At 37.8% G+C, this 18,301-nt stretch overlaps 1 protein-coding gene across 1 annotated transcript in view; it reads left to right on the forward strand.

The window, feature by feature from the left end:
• The window catches only part of LOC127410973 (BRISC and BRCA1-A complex member 2), a 163,114-nt gene that overhangs the window by 3,847 nt on the left and 140,966 nt on the right, over positions 1-18,301 (forward strand). Inside the window, exons 3-4 of the mRNA XM_051646274.1 lie at positions 3,424-3,500; positions 10,075-10,169. Of these exons, the coding sequence (XP_051502234.1) occupies positions 3,424-3,500; positions 10,075-10,169 (172 nt within the window). The remainder of the gene's footprint in view (positions 1-3,423; positions 3,501-10,074; positions 10,170-18,301) is intronic.

Below are 18,301 nucleotides of genomic sequence, written 5' to 3' on the forward strand. Positions count from 1 at the left end.
GGCATCAAGAGCCACCACACACAGACGTGTCAAGGAATTTGGCTACAGTTGTCGTATTCCTCTTGTTAAGCCACTTCTGAACCACAGACAACGTCAGAGGCGTCTTACCTGGGCTAAGGAGAAGAAGAACTGGACTGTTGCCCAGTGGTCCAAAGTCCTCTTTTCAGATGAGAGCAAGTTTTGTATTTCATTTGGAAACCAAGGTCCTAGAGTCTGGAGGAAGGGTGGAGAAGCTCATAGCCCAAGTTGCTTGAAGTCCAGTGTTACATTTCCACAGTCTGTGATGATTTGGGGTGCAATGTCATCTGCTGGTGTTGGTCCATTGTGTTTTTTGAAAACCAAAGTCACTGCACCCGTTTACCAAGAAATTTTGGAGCACGTCATGCTTCCTTCTGCTGACCAGCTTTTTAAAGATGCTGATTTCATTTTCCAGCAGGATTTGGCACCTGCCCACACTGCCAAAAGCACCAAAAGTTGGTTAAATGACCATGGTGTTGGTGTGCTTGACTGGCCAGCAAACTCACCAGACTTGAACCCCATAGAGAATCTATGGGGTATTGTCAAGAGGAAAATGAGAAACAAGAGACCAAAAAATGCAGATGAGCTGAAGGCCACTGTCAAAGAAACCTGGGCTTCCATACCACCTCAGCAGTGCCACAAACTGATCACCTCCATGCCACGCCGAATTGAGGCAGTAATTAAAGCAAAAGGAGCCCCTACCAAGTATTGAGTACATATACAGTAAATGAACATACTTTCCAGAAGGCCAACAATTCACTAAAAATGTTTTTTTTTATTGGTCTTATGATGTATTCTAATTTTTTGAGATAGTGAATTGGTGGGTTTTTGTTAAATGTGAGCCAAAATCATCACAATTAAAAGAACCAAAGACTTAAACTACTTCAGTCTGTGTGCATTGAATTTATTTAATACACGAGTTTCACATTTTGAGTTGAATTACTGAAATAAATGAACTTTTCCACGACATTCTAATTTATTGAGATGCACCTGTATATATATATACACACACACACACACACACACACACACACTACCGGTCAAATGTTTTGAAACACTTCACTGAAATGTTTCTCATGATCTTAAAAATCTTTTGATCTGAAGGCGTATGCTTAAATGTTTGAAATTAGTTTTGTAGACAAAAATATAATTGTGCCACCATATTCATTTATTTCATTATAAAAATAAAATTTAATAAAAATAAAAAAAAGTTTTTGAAATTGATGACATGGACCAAATAATAAAGAAAAGCAGCCAATAAGTGCCCAACATAGATGGAAACTCCTTCAATACTGTTTAAAAAGCATCCCAGGGTGATACCTCAAGAAGTTGGTTGAGAAAATGTCAAGAGTACATGTCTGCAAATTCTAGGCAAAGTGTGACTTTGAAGATGCTAAAATATAACAGTTTTGATTTATTTTGGATTTTGTTTAGTCACAACATAATTCCCATAGTTCCACTGATGTTATTCCACAGTTTTGATGACTTTACTATTATTCTAAAATGTGAAGAAAAAAAATATAATAAAGAATGAGTAAGTGTTTCAAAACTTTTGACTGGTAGTGTGTGTGTGTGTGTGTATATATACACAGATGTGCTCAAAAGTTTGCATACCCTTGGAGAATTGGTAATATATGCACCATTTTTAAAGAAAACATGAGTGAGCAGGCAAAACACATTTCTTTTATTTCTTATGGGATTCATATTCAACTGTAGGTTATAACAGAGTGGCACAATCATAAAACAAAACATGGCAACAATGAAAAAAATGAAAAAAAGTCTGCATACCCTTAGTTCTTAATACTGTGTATTGCCAACTTTTAGCATCAATGACAGCGTGCAGTCTTTTGTAATAGTTGTCTATGAGGCCCCAAATTCTTGCAGGTGTTATAGCTGCCCATTCGTCTTGGCAAAATGCCTCCAGGTCATGCAAAGTCTTTGGTCGTCTTGCATGAACCGCACGTCTGAGATCTCCCCAGAGTGGCTCGCTGATATTAAGGTCAGGAGACTGTGATTGGCCACTCCAGAACCTTCACCTTTTTCTGCTGTAACCACTGGAGGGTCAACTTGGCCTTGTGCTGAGGGTCATTGTCATGCTGGAAAGTCCAAGAGCGTCCCATGCGCACCTTCCGTGCAGAAGAATGCAAATTGTCTGCCAGTATTTTCTGATAACATGCTGCATTCATCTTGCCATCAATTTTCACAAGATTCCCCGTGCCTGTAGAGCTCACACCCCCCCAAAACATCAGTGAGCCACCACCATGCTTCACAGTGGGGATGGTATTCTTTTCACCATAGGCCTTGTTGACCCCTCTCCAAACATAGCGCTTATGGTTGTGACCATAAAGCTCTATTTTGATCTTTTCACTCCAAATTACAGTGTGCCAGAAGCTGTGAGGCGTGTCAAGGTGTTGTCGGGCATATTGCAACCGGGCTTTTTTATGGCATTGGCAACTCGATCATGCAGCTCATTTTTGTTCAAGTATCGTTGTATTGTGCTCCTTGAAACAACCGCACCATCTTTTTCCAGAGCAGCCTGTATTTCTCCTGAGGTTACCTGTGGGTTTTTCTTTGTATCCTGAACAATTCTTCTGGCAGTTGTGGCTGAAATCTTTCTTGGTCTACCTGACCTTGGCTTGGTATCAAGAGATCCCCGAATTTTCCACTTCTTAAGAAGTGATTGAACAGTACTGACTGGCATTTTCAAGGCTTTGGATATCTTTTTATATCCTTTTCCATCTTTATAAAGTTCCATTACCTTGTTACGCAGGTCTTTTGACAGTTCTTTTCTGCTCCCCATGGCTCAGTATCTAGCCTGCTCAGTGCATCCACGTGAAAGCTAACAAACTCATTGACTATTTATACACAGACACTAATTGCAATTTAAAAAGCCACAGGTTTGGGAAATTAACCTTTAATTGCCATTAAACCTGTATGTCACCTTGTGTGTCTGTAACAAGGCCAAACATTCATGGGTATGTAAACTTTTGATCAGGGCCATTTGGGTGATTTCTGTTATCATTTTAAAATTTAAAAAGGAGCCAAACAACTATGTGATAATAAATGGCTTCATATGATCACTATACTTAAATACAAGACAGTTTTTTGTTTTTTTTGCATGATCAGTCATATTTTCAAAATCAATGCCAAAATTTCACAATTTCTGCCATGGTAAGCAAACTTTTGAGCATAACTGTGTATATATATATATATATATATATATATATATATATATATATATATATATATATATATATATATATATATATATATCCCAAGTGATAGTGATTCTGAAAAAGCTGCATAGAGACATCTCTACTGCTGTATAAGGCCTTTTTAACATTCCCCGATGTCATACTGTAGTGTGATTAAACATTTGTTCCTTTGTTTCTCATCTCTTTTAAGCTGCACATCATTGATGCCTGGTCCTTGCTGTGACAGATTTAAACTCCATATTCCATATGCTGGAGAGACTCTTAAATGTAAGTAGCTCTCTTCTAGCAGAGTATGAACAGATCATAAATAAAGCTACTCTGATGGGGCTTCTGAGGTTTAGTAATGATACCTAGTACATCTGGGTAGTTCACAAAGTTCTAGTCTGATATGTAGAAGGAGAGCTAAATTAATACTCGTGTTCTCATTGTTAATGTGAAGTAGCAATGCATCATTTATTTATAGCATGTTAAAATGTTATTGTATATTAAATTGTGCTTCTGTATGGATTTTGTTTGACTCCCATCTACAACTGTAGAAAGAACTTGGAAATGTCATAACAGTCATACCATACTTACAATCCCTACACCTCAACATGGTTTATTTTATTTATCATAATCTGAAGCTGTCTATGATGAAATAGAATGCAAAGCACCATGATGACTGTTGTTTGGCTTTGGCAATCTATTCAGAGAGGCTGCGTGTGTTTGTAATTTCTGATATGTTCACATCAACTTCAGCTCTTGGCTTAGTCATGGGAGTGCTAAGTTGAGATTGATATTAAAAGTTTATTAAAGCTAAGGTGGCAAACACTGGTGATATTTTGTTTTTAATGAGCAGAGCATATTTGTTATTGAAAGATCCACTGAGTTATACTAAACATGGTTATTTTATTCTTGCTTTGGTGTTGGTAGATTTTGACTTGACAGGGATAGTAGAGCAATGATAAGAAATCATGGTTTGCAGAGGGGGAACAGGATTGGAAACTGTTGGACTCTATCTCACGAGTATGGGCTTAGACTTCAAAAAGTACTGAATGTAACTTTTCAAGAATAGAACAAAACTATGAATAAAAACGTTAATGTGTTATTAAGTGCAGTTCAGCACTGTGATGTGAAGCATTAATCAAGTTAATGTTTAGAGTTGTAAAAATGCATACATTTTAAATGAAAATGCAATGCATTGATTACGAAATTTAATGATCGAAGAATATTCAGTAAAGGCTGATTCTTTTTTCTGCATTCTGACTGTGTTCTCACAGAAGTCTGTAGGTAGTACTAAAGAGCACCTGTGGTCTTTTCTGCTCAGCACAATGCATTAAATGTTTATGTCTTATCATTAAAAAATGAAAATTCTCTCATGATTATCACCCTTCTGGCATCTCAGCTGTGTATGACTTTCTTACTTCTGCAAAACACAAATGAAGAATTTTGGAAGAATATTTCAGCTCTGTAGGTCCTCAAGTGAATTGGTGCCAAAATTTGAAGCTCCAAAATCCACATAAAAGAAGCATAAAAGTACTCCAGACGACAGTGGTTAAATCCATAACTTCTAAAGCAATTTGACAGGAGTCAGTGAGAAACAGACAAATATTGAATTCATTTTTTAATCATAAATTCTCCACCCTGCCTAGTATGGGGTGATATGCATGAATAATGTGAATCACCAAAAACAGAAGAAGGTGAAAGTGAAGGGAGAAGGACCTAAATATTGATCTGTTTCTCACTCACACCTATCATATCGCTTCAGAAGATAAGGATTTAACCACCAGAGTCATCTGGAGTACTTTTATGTTGACCTTATGTGGATTTTGGAGCTTCTAAATTTTGGCACCCATTCACTTACATTATATGGACAAACAGAGCAGAGGTATTCTTCTAAAAATCTTCATTTGTGTTCTGCAGAAGAAGAAAGAAAGTCATACACATCTGGGATGGCATGAGGGTAAGTAAATTATGAGAGAATCTATCATACAGTGCAAATGTACTGAGCAGCACAATGCGTTTGCCTTGGGAATGAGCTTCTGAGAAGAGCTTTTAGAGGTTTTGTCTGAAATGCTTTCAAGTACCACAGCTCAGTGAAGTTTAATGAGGTTGGATGGTAATTATAACTCAGCAATAATCTTAATTGGGAGTTCCTGTTGAGTCATGAGATACTCAAAAACTCAAGCAGTTTTTAATGGAGGCCACATACAAGCAATTTCTCCGAGCTAGAGTTGGTCATTGAGTCTGGTAGTGAAAAATCGAAATTACTCATGAAGCTTTCCTCCTTTTCAAGATTTGTTCCTATTGACTTATTTGTAATATTGTGCTATAGTACGTCTATAGTCTGAAGGATTATAAGGAAGACTATGACTTGGTTATTGGTCATTATGTGTGCATTGTTACTTGTCTGAAGCAGTGGTTTTAGTTGGGTGTTATCAAAGCTTAACTGTGTTGCATTTTTTCTGTTAGTGGCCTTCATGCCAAGTCAGAGTTCAAAGGTGAATTGATGAATAGCCTGCCCTACGGAATAGTTACATTTTTGAAGAAACTAAGTGATGTTTCCCACTGTGATGCTAGGGTGTTGTGAGTGGTTGCCAGGTTGTTTCTGTGTGGTTGCTAATGTGCTCTGATTGATTGTTAGTGCATTATTATGTGGTTGCTAAGGTGATCTTGTTGATTGTTAGGTGGTTGCTTACTGACCCAGGACAAAAGAGCCCACCTCCAGGTCTCTATGTTACAGTATCCCTAAATATGTTTTGGGTCCCTCCTTCAATGTATGTCTATGAATTTTTTTGCACATTTTATGGACTGCCAGGCGAAAATAGTATATTATTTCCATACTGAAAAGCAGACATCTTCTCATCAAGCACTCTCAGGTATCATGCATGTTTGTAGTCATTTTATTAACAGTGATTTTCACAGTACACAGTTTCAAAGCATCATCCATAGCACAAATGTGTTTTTTTTTTTTTTTTTTTTTTTTTTTTTTTTTGCAACCAGTCAGGGACTGATGTTGGGCGATGGAGCCTGGGTCGCAGTTGATGTTCAGTGGGACTTTGTCTGTCTGTGCATTGTTCAGGCCATTTAAGTTCTTCCAAACTAGATGCATAAGTAATTTCTTTACATAATCAGGGGCATTGTCATGCTGGAATGGAAAAGAGGTCTTCCCAAATTGTTACCACAAAGTTGGAAGCACACAATTCCCTTGAATGCCATTGTATGGAGCAGCAGTATAATTCGTCTTCACTGGAATTAATGGAGTAGCCTAACTTGTTAATTAGAAAGGGGTGTCCACAAACTGAGGCCATGTAGTGCATCTCACAATAAATCATAGTAATCACAATTTAAATTACAGTCATTTTCTCGCATTAAGTAATGACGATTGCTCCACTTTTTAAGGAAGATTTTATTTATTTTTTACAAAATTGTTTGCATAAATTAAAAATTATTTTGACACTACCAATTATTATTGTTCAGAAAATTGTCTGATTGATTTTCTTCCATGAGAGACCATGCTATATTGTCAATCTGACAAGCACTTTGAAATGCTTTAAAACATAATGTAAGTACTATGTTAAGAACCGTAACTATACTGTGTTTTAACAATTAGTTTGTTTTATTATCATCTAATTTAGTCAAATTTAATTTAGTTAGTAAATTGTCCTGCTGCTTTACAGTGAGGACAGGCAGTTTGTTTGCTTGTTTGTTGTGATAATGTGAAAATCAATATGCAATTTACACAAATACACAATAAAATAAAAATATTGATACAGGATGCTAAAGTATCGATACAATATTGTGAGAAAAAGTAATGTGATATACTGATTTTATTGGAACAGCACTATTTTATGTGTTGATTTTAAATCATGAATAAATGGTGTCATGCCACTCTGACATATTACCCCCTGTAAGCCCACTATTTGGTTGATTCAGTGGTTGAGGGAGGCAATTCAGATTAGACATCATTGTAGTCCTTACTTCATGATCCTTAAGTATCTCCACAGTCAGTATTTAGGAATCAGCCTTAGACTGCTAAAAGTTACTTTTTTGTTTAAAATCTTCTGTGTAAAAAGCTCCTAATTTTACACAAGTTCTACTTATTGCTAAGAATTATTTGACACTTAAGTCAAAGTTTAGAACCATTCTTAAGATGATTTCTAAGGAGTTTTATACATCACATGCCCAGAATTCAGTGATGGAATTGCTTCCTGGGTTTAAATTTTGCAGCAGCCAGTGCTTTACAGCTGATAAGTGACTCATGTTTGCCGTCTTTGTTTTGCCAATGACTTGGCAGAGCATTTCAGATCTATTCAAATCATCTGTGAATCTGCCATGAATTGCTTTTTGATGCATCACTTTTATAAATGTCACAATTCGATTGCTGTGGTGTCAGGATTCATGTCTCAACATCAGTGGAATTATAATTTCTTGCATTTATTTACTTGGATTCAGTATAGCTTAAGTCATCATTAAAATAGATTTAATCATCAATAATGGAGTATTATGTTAATACATTCTCAGAAAGATATTTGAGATCCAGTCCTATAGCTTACAATTAAAAAAATATTTCCAAATGGAAATGCCAGTACTTGCAACAAGGCAGCAAAAGAATAGTGTTTTAGGTAAGGCATCAGAGCTGCTTTGTGTCAGCATTGTTTTCTGTTAGATGTGTATAAGAATCAACACATAACACAACACCATCTTTACAGTGTAAATGCAGCTATAGCTGGTTAAATAAAAGCATAGTAGCAAGTAAGTTTCACCTATGAATAGAACAGGAGCATGAATGTGGCACAGTGTGATCAAGGAGTCTACACTGCCAGGTATGAATGCTATTGAAATGTTTATTATTCTATTATGATATTTCCAGTCTTGCATTGGGAATGCAGAGATGACAAATGTATGTGATAATAAGTTTAGTATGCCACCCTTTTGGTGCAAAGCACAGAAAACAATTTAGTATGCAACAAAAACAAGATGCAAATCAATTGTAAATGTCAGACATTATAACAATGCATCAGTTGAGAACCACTTGTCTAAAGCACTATGACTGCTGCATTGGAAAGTGTGGAGGTTGCACTGGCTGTGCATTGTGCATCTCATAGCTGTTGCTTGATCTGCTTGCCAGGTGCTTCTTTCTTTTGTCGTTCCTCCAGAAATAGTGCAGATTGTTTACTTGTGATGCGAGCGCTCTGGCAGAAGTGCTGACTGTCTGCTGTTTGCATGCAAAGGCATGGCACTCCTCTCACAAAGCAATGTCCTCTGGCTTAAATTCTCTTCTCAATGGTTTGCCTCAGCTGGTACAATGTTTCTCGAGTAGTACCCACTTGGACTAAGTGCCTCAGCATGTAAATTTGGGAAGTGCTGCATATTTGCCCAACATTTACACTCCCATGCCAAGTCCACTGCCATCTCAGAGGGCTGAGGTGAGCCGAGAGGCTTTTCAGATATTTGCAACGACTTTTCCAAGATGCCATCGGATGTGACAGATTTAATACAGACATCACCTATAGGCTGTTTTCCCTGTGCTCCATGTGGAAAATAGTTGCCTAGTGTATGTTTTACTCTGTTTCTTATTCATGGAAAAGACAGAAGAGCACAAAAGAAAGAAACACAGAATGTCTGTATTGTATAATATCTAAGCTAGAGGTAGACTGATATATCGGTTTTACCAATTAATCGGTACAGATAGTTGCTTTTTGGAGCTATCAATTATGGGAAAACAAAATATATGCATATAATTTCCAATATTTTATTTTCATTTTTTCCCCTAATTTTATTTTATTTTATTTATTTTTTAATTCCTTATCAATAAACTTCATCTGGTGAAATATATGCATACAAAACTCTTCATCTAGTGAATCTATAGGCTATAAAAAAAGCTTCATTTGGTAAATACTCACATATAGATCATTGTAACAGAGCCAAATGTCTGCAATTTCAAGATAAGAATCCCTGGTGTATTTCGGGCTTGTTTAAAGTCAAAAGTCCCACTTTATGCACCAAATCTTCATTCCTCTGGTTATTATTGGGATTTTGGTTGCACTCTGACAAACTCTGACCCCAGCTTAGCTGGGATATGTGAGAAAAAAAAAAAAAAGAATTTCACTGTATATGTACAAACATATAATGTGTGATAAATAAATAAAAAAATTTTGGGGGTGATTTTATTCATTTTGCATCCTCAGTGTCTGTGCCATTCATAATAAGGAATGAATAAGATATTTCTTATTATTATAAAGATTGGTTTTAAAAAGCTATCTGCTGATTAATCAGTTTCGGCTTATTCCATCACCTTAGTTATCGGTCGACCTCTAATCAAAACATGATGTAAATAGCTTCTCTGTAGCACATATAATGCCCAGCATAAAGGGATCACCTGCCCAACAATGTTTATTTCAGAACATTATAATTATAATTGAAAATACTGCTTGTTTAATGGCTTGCCAATATCTGTTAATGTGACATTGGCCTTAGGGAGCCATTAGGACATCTCTTTGATGCTGACATTGATTGTTATAACAAGACCATCCATTGGTGAACAACACACGTTCAACCTTTATCTTTAAAATAAAGAGTGCACTCAGAATTGTAAGAACCGTATGTGAATATCATATAAACATCCAATGTGCAGATTTCTGACAATGTAATCACCTATACATAGTCAGATATTTTTTTACACATGGGGGCATCAAGAGTGAAAAAATATATATATTTCAGTGGCTTGTGTAGATAATATTCTACAGTTATAATTGTTGGTGTGTTGAACATAACTGGTTGTAAGTCTCATAAGTGTATAAGTTCAGATTGTGTATCAAGTAATTGTCGGTGTGATTAACACAAGTCTTTATTCTGACAGGGGACATCATCTTTAATGCCAGAGACCCAGAGCTGCCCCCTGACTTTATCTTCGGAGAGGACGCTGACTTCCTGCCAGAACCATCAGAACTCCCAGTGCGTATTTTGATTCTTAACCGGCATTACCATGTGTTTCTGTTTCAAGTATATAAAAGAGGTTACAGCTGCATGATTTGGACAAAAATGCTAATTGATGATTATTGTCCATGCCATATTCTATATTTAGGCTAAACATCCAAAGCAAACTGAGATCTGTGTTATTGTGAGACATAATTTGTGGACCAGTTGTTATTTCTGTCTAATCAACTCAGACACACCATTTCATTCATGTCTGTGTTTGTAACAGTGCTCAACTGTTGCAAAAATGTGGTAGAACATGTTTACGCAACCTAAATGGAATGCTGTAATTGACACTTTACATGATTAATTACTGTGGTTGCCATAATTCTAATCACAATTATATTTTCATTTAGTTGTGCTGCCCTAATAGAAGTTTGGTATTAATGGACATGTGGTAAATGACATGTGACTAATAACTCTGGAGCTGTTGAAAAATTGAGCCCTTATAGTGCAGATTGGCTATCCTGCCGGAGCAGAAGTTGCAACGTCAAAGGCAGCAAATGGGGAAAAATAAAAGTCCATTTCAAGCTTTTAAGGGTCCTCAAAAATTCAATCACTGGTGAAACATCTACTATAGTTTAATGAAATATTTGCGTTTTATATGGTGGTGTTTGCAAATAATAATAATAATAATAATTTGCAATTAAAAGAGTGGCATCCTTGACGCCATGCATGATACTGGAATAAAAGAACAATTGAAAGTTTTGCGCCTGCAGCTGTACGGCTGTACACACTGTACATACAATAAGTGCTCCGAATGACCTGAGAAACATTTACTCTCAGAATATTTCATCGATCATGAAGTGTGTCTCGTATTTCTGTTGGCTGTTTAAAAGAACTAGCGATGCCCAATTTGTGAACGAATAATTCATTTGAGTCAGTTCGTTTCAGTGAATAGGCCAAACAGGCTTGCAAAACTGTCTGAATCGATTCGTGATTCAGCACAATTCGTACGGAGCACTCTCTGAATCATTTGGAGCGGTTTCTCACACAGTAAAAAAGTATCTGAATATTTACGAACACAGAGAACAAACAGCGCTGGATACAGTGGGTATTTACCTACAATCAACTTTGAGAGAGATGTTTGATCAACTTCAGCTAGTGCTGTGTGATTTGAACAAGGGGCTGTTCAAACCAAACCAAACGCACTGTTTTCAATCGTTTTCCATGTAAAAAAGATTTGATGGATGTTTTGACAACTGCATCACGTTTCACTGTGTTTTTAGCTTCTCTCGTGGGAGCGCTGCATTTTTAGATGCTGTGTCAATTTAAAAAGAACCTCTTTAACTGATAAAAATGCATCTCGAGACACCTGCGTTCTGCTCTATTTGTTGTCGTGCGTTTTGTTCCGAACGGTTACTGGAAGAAATGCTTCAGCCAATAGTTACATAAACGCTGCTCATACTCGAGAAAATAAAAAAAAAATGCTTCTCTCAAAGTCACCAGAATTAAAAAAAAAATTCTCCTGGGGGAATATGCCCCCAGACCCCCCTAGGTATAAGGTTGTATTAGGCAGATTTCTGTTTGTATCCTCAGATGAATCCTGCAGGCGCAATGGCTCATAGCACCAAAATAATTTTTTGAAAACACATTTTCTTTGATCATCAGTGAGCCCAAAAGCATGCTTACTGCAGGCAATCCCTGTTGTTTAGAAAAATGGACAATAACACAGAACAATGTCTCTGCTATGATTGAATGCCTTAAGTAGCAGCACAGCAGCTTTAGCTGTTTTGACTTCCTTTAGAGCGTGTAGTTAAATCAGATGGCTGGTTATCGATTGCGTGGTCGACTCAGCAGCCAGATTTGACCCGTGGGCTTCCAGTGTTCTAAAGACCCTGTTTGACTGTGTTTTTATCTGCACAAGCAGCATAGTGCATATTTAGAATTTGTGTGTGATTATCAAACATCTGTGACTTTGTGGTCAGAAGCGTAGACAAACAGACTGTCTCAGGTGCACTTGATAAATTTCACAAATCCTTAGCAATCTATTGTTCTGCCTCTCAAAATTCATCACACACCACTAAATGCTCTCCTGCCAAAAGGGTGGCATACTAAACTTATTATCACATACATTTGTCATCTCGGCATTCCCAATGCAAGACAGGAAATATCATAATAGAATAATAAACATTTCAATAGCATTCATACCTGGCAGTGTAGATTCCTTGATCACACTGTGCCACATTCATGCTCCTGTTCTATTCATAGGTGAAACATACTTGCTACTATTTCGTTATCGAGCTATCAGTTATTCCAGGTATTCACTGGGGATGCTACCAGAATCATTTGCATGTTCATAGATTTGGGAAGTATTCAACTCCTTTTAACAACAAACTTTGAAATGAAACAGGCTTAAAAAAATCTCATTACTCATTAAGTATTATGTTGAACATTATTCATCTTTTGGGCCAGTTCTCAGAAGAGGTTTGGAAGGGAGACAGAGTTTGTGTAAAGCATGGTTTAGATATGTCTGGACAGCATTGTTAAGACTCCTCAGACCCTGATTACTTAAAGCTGTCCTCCAGGCTATTTTTAAGGAGGAACGGGAATAAGAAAAAAAATCCCCTGCTTATGTCAGAGTCTGTGAGACGGTAACTATTGCTCACGTCTCTTGAATGCAGCTGAGAACATGTGGGGGGAAGCACCTCTTTGCTGCCAGGGCTCTGCCTGTGTGTTTGACTTGTGTCTCAGCTGTGGTGTGTCTGTGTGCACAGCCATACCGTTTTTTTTTTTTTTTTTTTTTTTCAGGAATATATTTCTTTAACTGGTTTGCTGCCATTTTCCCCCTGTCTGTCTCTTCATCCTGTTTTTTTTTTTTTGGTTTGTTTTGCTCTAAGCTTGATTTTAAAACAAATTATAGTTTTTATATGTTTCCAAGCATAACTGATCCAAAATGCCTGGGGATTTTGATATGCCACATCAGAGGCAAGAGTAATTACCAAAAACAGATTTTAATTTGTTTGATATGCCTTATTCCGTCTTGTTGATCTGAACTTTTCCATACAGTGGTTTATTTTGTCTGTCAGTGCCTCCCCTGCAAAATCATTTTCTCATTCGCTTGATGGAGTCTCAGAGTTAACAATGATATTTTGTGTCCTTACCTTCCACTTTAACCTCCTGAGAGCCGAGCGTGACTGCTGTGTGCTGTGTTTTCCATTTCCCTTTATGATGTGTAACCAGTAGAACCTAATAAACAAGCAAACAAAACAAAACAACAACAACAACAACAAAAAAACATTCTAGAGCAAATAGTTTTCCTAAAAATGTATGTCCACATATGTGGACAGTGGGGCCAAGTTGTGAGATTTTAAATAATACCAAGCTATAAAAAATGTTAAAATTTTTTTTCCATCAAACTGTTTGTGTTTCCAGGAGAGTTGGTTATTCATGTTTTTGAGACGTTATAGACATTAAAGCTGTTTTATGTAAAGCGAAATAAATAATTCTTATTCAAAGTAATGGCCAGCATAATCCAATCACTGCCAACCATGTTAAAATAAAATGAATTCTGAGTCTAATTATTGATTACCATTGTCCCATGTCTGCCAAACATGTTGAGTGGACCAAACATCATCTGCAGCCATAAACTGAACTTTTGGTCTGATTTTAGGAGTGAATGCACTTAGCTCTATAGAAAGCTATTGGATGTCCCCATGCTCCCTATTTAGTGAATGACTTAACCTTCAGTGTGCTGTCTGTCTGCACTGGTCACAGAACACTCCGGGATGCACCTTATTTTCATCCTAATGCCATATAAAGCCTCTGAAAGAAAAAAGTTCAGCTTTTGGGTGAACCCATGTGAAAATGCACAGTAAATATAGGAATGCATTTACTAACGTTAATAAATAGAACCGTATTGTACAGTGATGACAAAATAAAATATAACAACATATATATTAAAATGAAGCGAAAAGACCCAGAGTTGTGTTAACATGTTAATGTCCCAAAATCCACATATGTGGTCATGTTTATCAGCGCGCTTACGCGCAGAAAATGAATGAATGAGCTGAATATAATTTAGGGCTGCACGATTATAGCAAAAATCATAATTGTCGATTTTTGCCCTTGATATTGTAATCGCGATTATTAATGTTGATTAAAATATTAAATTACAGTGATGTCACAAAGTAAGCAACCATGCGGTTCTTCAGAGTAGCAGATTTCAATGGTGGATATGAGCTGCGCTCCAGTTTCTTTTAAGCATCTTTTAAGCATTAAATATTGTAATAATATTTATTATTGTTAGGCCAAATAAAAATGATTTTAAATGGATATCTGTGGTATAGAATAAATTAAATTATTGCTAAATTACTGCTTAAATTATTAGTCCACGTACAGTAAATAATGACATATTCAAACTTATTAACAGCTGATTTAAATCGACCAAGTTGCTGCGTTCAGTAAGCCCTTTGGTTGCGAGACAGAATCAGAATCAGATTTATTGCCAAGTATGCTTACACATACAAGGAATTTGTCTTGGTGACAGGAGCTTCCAGTGTACAACAATACAAAAACAATATAAAAACAGCAGCAAGACATAGATAATAAAAAAATAAATAAAAAATAAAACGAATTATACATATACGTACAGACACACACATACATACATACACACATACACATGGGTAGTGCAAATCTAATCCAATCTGTTATGTACAGTGCAAAAGTTTTTTTTTTTTTTTTTTCTCTCAGAGGAATGAAATGGCAGAAGAGGTTGGATGTGTTGGATAAATATAAAAAAGACTAAACTGTGTATTGCACCTAGTTATTGCTCAATGGGGCAATTTAACTGTTCATGAGATGGACAGCCTGAGGGAAAAAACTGTTCTTGTGCCTGACGGTTCTGGTGCTCAGAGCTCTGAAGTGTAGGCCAGAAGGCAACAGTTCGAAAAGGTAGTGGGCAGGGTGAGTGGGGTCCAGAGTGATTTTTCCAGCCTTTTTCCTCACTCTGGAAGTGTATAGTTCTTTAAGGGGGGTGCAGGGGGCAACCAATAATCCTCTCAGCAGTCCGAACTGTCCTTTGTAGTCTTCTGATGTCTGATTTCGTAGCTGAACCAAACCAGACAGTTATTGAAGTGCAGAGGACAAACTCAATGACTGCTGAGTAAAACTGTATCAGCAGCGCCTGTGGCAGGTTGAATTTCCTCAGCTGGCGAAGGAAGTACAACCTCTGCCGGGCCTTTTTCACAGTGGAGTCAATGTGGGTCTCCCACTTCAGGTCCTGTGAGATGGTAGTGCCCAGGAACCTGAATGACTCCACTGCTGCCACAGTGCTGTTTAGAATGGTGAGGGGGGTCAGTGTTGGGTCAGTGTTTCTCCTAAAGTCCACAATGATCTCCACCGTTTTGAGCGTGTTCAGCTCAAGGTTGTTTTGGGGGGGGGGTGCAGGAGGTGTTGGTGTTTGTGTGAAGTGAAGGTCAGAGTGGGTGTGGGGTGTTGAGATTGGGCCTTTCAAATCTGCAGTAGAACACATTCAGGTCGTCAGCCAGTTGTTGGTTCCCTACAGGGTTGGGGGTAGGAGTCCTGTAATTTGTGAGTTGTTTCATGCCACTCCACACTGATGCAGGGTCGTTAGCTGAAAACTTGTTTTTCAGCTTCTCAGAGTAATTCGTTTTAGCCACTGATTTCCCTGTTCAGTGTGTTCCTGGCCTGATTGTACAAGACTTTATCCCCACCCCTGTAAGTATACTCTTTGGCCTGACGAAGCTGCCTGAGCTCTGCTGTAAACCACGGTTTGTCGTTGTTGAACTTTAAATAAGTCCTAGTAGGAATGCACATATCCTCACAGAAACTGATATATGATATAACAGTATCTGTGAGCTCATCCAGGTCTGTGGCTGCAGCCTCAAAAACGCTCCAATCCGTGCAATCGAAGCAGGCTTGTAGTTCCCGCTCTGCTTCATTGGTCCATCTATTTACAGTCCTTAATGCTGGCTTGGTTGATTTTAATTTCTGCCTGTAGGTTGGAAGAAGATGAACCAGACAGTGATCAGAGAGTCCCAAAGCTGCTCTAGGGACAGAGCGATATGCATCCTTTATTGTTGTGTAACAATGATCCAGTATATTCCTGTCTCTGGTGGGACATGAAATGTGCTGTTTGTATTTGGGCAGTTCACGTGTGAGATTTGCTTTGTTAAAATCCCCAAGAATAATAATAACTGAGTCCGGGTATTGTTGTTCTGTGTCTGTGATTTGATCAGCCAGCTGTTGCAGCGCTGTGTTCAAACACGCGTTTGGTACGATATACTGTACACGCTCACCAGAATAAACGAGGAAAACTCCTGCGGCGAGTAGAAAGGCTTACAGTTAATAAAGAGCGATTCCAAATTAGGACAGCACGTCCTCTTAAACGTTGTTACATCTGTACACCAACTTTCATTGATATAAAAGCATGTTCCACCGCCTCTCGTTAACTCCGCGATGCGATCCGCTCTGAACAGCTGAAAGCCTGGCAGATGTAACGCGCTGTCCGGAATGGCTTCACTCAGCCAGGTTTCTGTGAAGCACAAGGCAGCAGAGGTTGAAAAGTCCTTGTTTGTGCGGGTGAGGAGATGTAGTTCTTCTGTTTTATTAGGAAGAGAGCGGAGATTCGCTAAGTGAATACTCGGCAGCGCTGTTCGAAAACTGCGCCGACGGAGTTTGACCAGCGCACTGGCTCGTCTACCTCGCCTGTGTCTCCTGAACAACAAAGCCGCGCCTCCTACTAAAATGTCTAGCAAAACGTCTGAATATTCAAAAACCGGGAGAAGATTGTCTGGTACATGCTGTCTAATGTTCAGCAGTTCATCTCTGTTAAAACTGACTGGAGAAAGATTACTAAACACCAGACAAACAAACAAAAACAACAAAAGAACTGAGGAGCTCCACACCGAGGCAGCCATCCGCGTCCAATATCGATGAAGTCAGAGACAGTGGACCATTCATCCCGTTAGAACTTCAATGGTGATCTTGTTCATGTAAGATCATCGTTAGATCATTTTTGGCCTCAGTGGGTGCACTTTGGAAATTTAAAACAGTCATTTGCGATCAGTGTTTGTGCAATTCATGAAAATGTTATATCTACTAATACCAGCTGCGTGCCAAATGGGTCTTATTAGAGAAGATGCGATAACAATGACAGTGATTCCTGAAATATGCTATTCATGCCATATTCTTTACGTTGGCTACACCTCCAAAACAAACTTAGAACAGTTAAGCTGAATTAATTTATTGCTATTTTGGTCTACTTATTAACATGACTAAACAAAACTGTTATTACATTTTTAATAAATTGTACACAGAATTTGAGCAACGCGACAAACTCTCCCATTATAATGACTGAAGCTGTCACTCACTGAAGGTTTACACTGTTTGAGACCTGTATTTCGACGCGAGCTCAGTGATGCACCGCACAAAGTTCTGCACTCTCGCGAATGCTCTCATTAAAAACAAAGCTGTCTAATCAGCATTATAAATCAGTTATTTACACCGCTTCTATGCCTTGATTAGAACTGGAGTGTTTTAGTTTTGTCATGTTGCTCATTTGCAGTGTATTTAACATCTATGTTCAAAGCGAATGGTGCAATATGCGATGAATCCAAAATAAATTTACTCTTGTTCTACAGCTTCTTTTCAAGTGTCAGGTGATGTTTCTTCAGTATTAATTTTCGTGTGCCACTGCAAACAGGGGTGGAACATAAAGCAAGCATCTGGGAATTCAGGCAGTTTAAAACTTGCGCATTAGGATCAGTTATCATTACTGATAGGACAGAGGACTCTGATTGGCCATTGCCATTTCATTACTCAACAGACATTTTAGTTATTGGTTAGAGTAACCGCTGCAAAAACACGTTGTAAATAGAAACCATTGATACAACAGCAGAAGACTTAAATTGAACGCTGTAATCGTCAGTTTTCACGATTACATAATCGTGGCAGCTGTAATCGTAATAGCGATTAGTTTACGATTAATTGTGCAGCCCTAATATAATGTGAGAATGTAATATCAAATTGGTTAATATGCTAATCACATTAAAACAACTTGTTAACTTGTAGATTTCGACAGTTCTAGTTACCATATATTCCCCCATCCTTTTGGCTATGCTTGTCGCAGTGCATACTGTGATTAC

The sequence above is a fragment of the Myxocyprinus asiaticus genome, chromosome 20 (assembly GCF_019703515.2).
Source record: "Myxocyprinus asiaticus isolate MX2 ecotype Aquarium Trade chromosome 20, UBuf_Myxa_2, whole genome shotgun sequence".
Taxonomy (NCBI): domain Eukaryota; kingdom Metazoa; phylum Chordata; class Actinopteri; order Cypriniformes; family Catostomidae; genus Myxocyprinus; species Myxocyprinus asiaticus.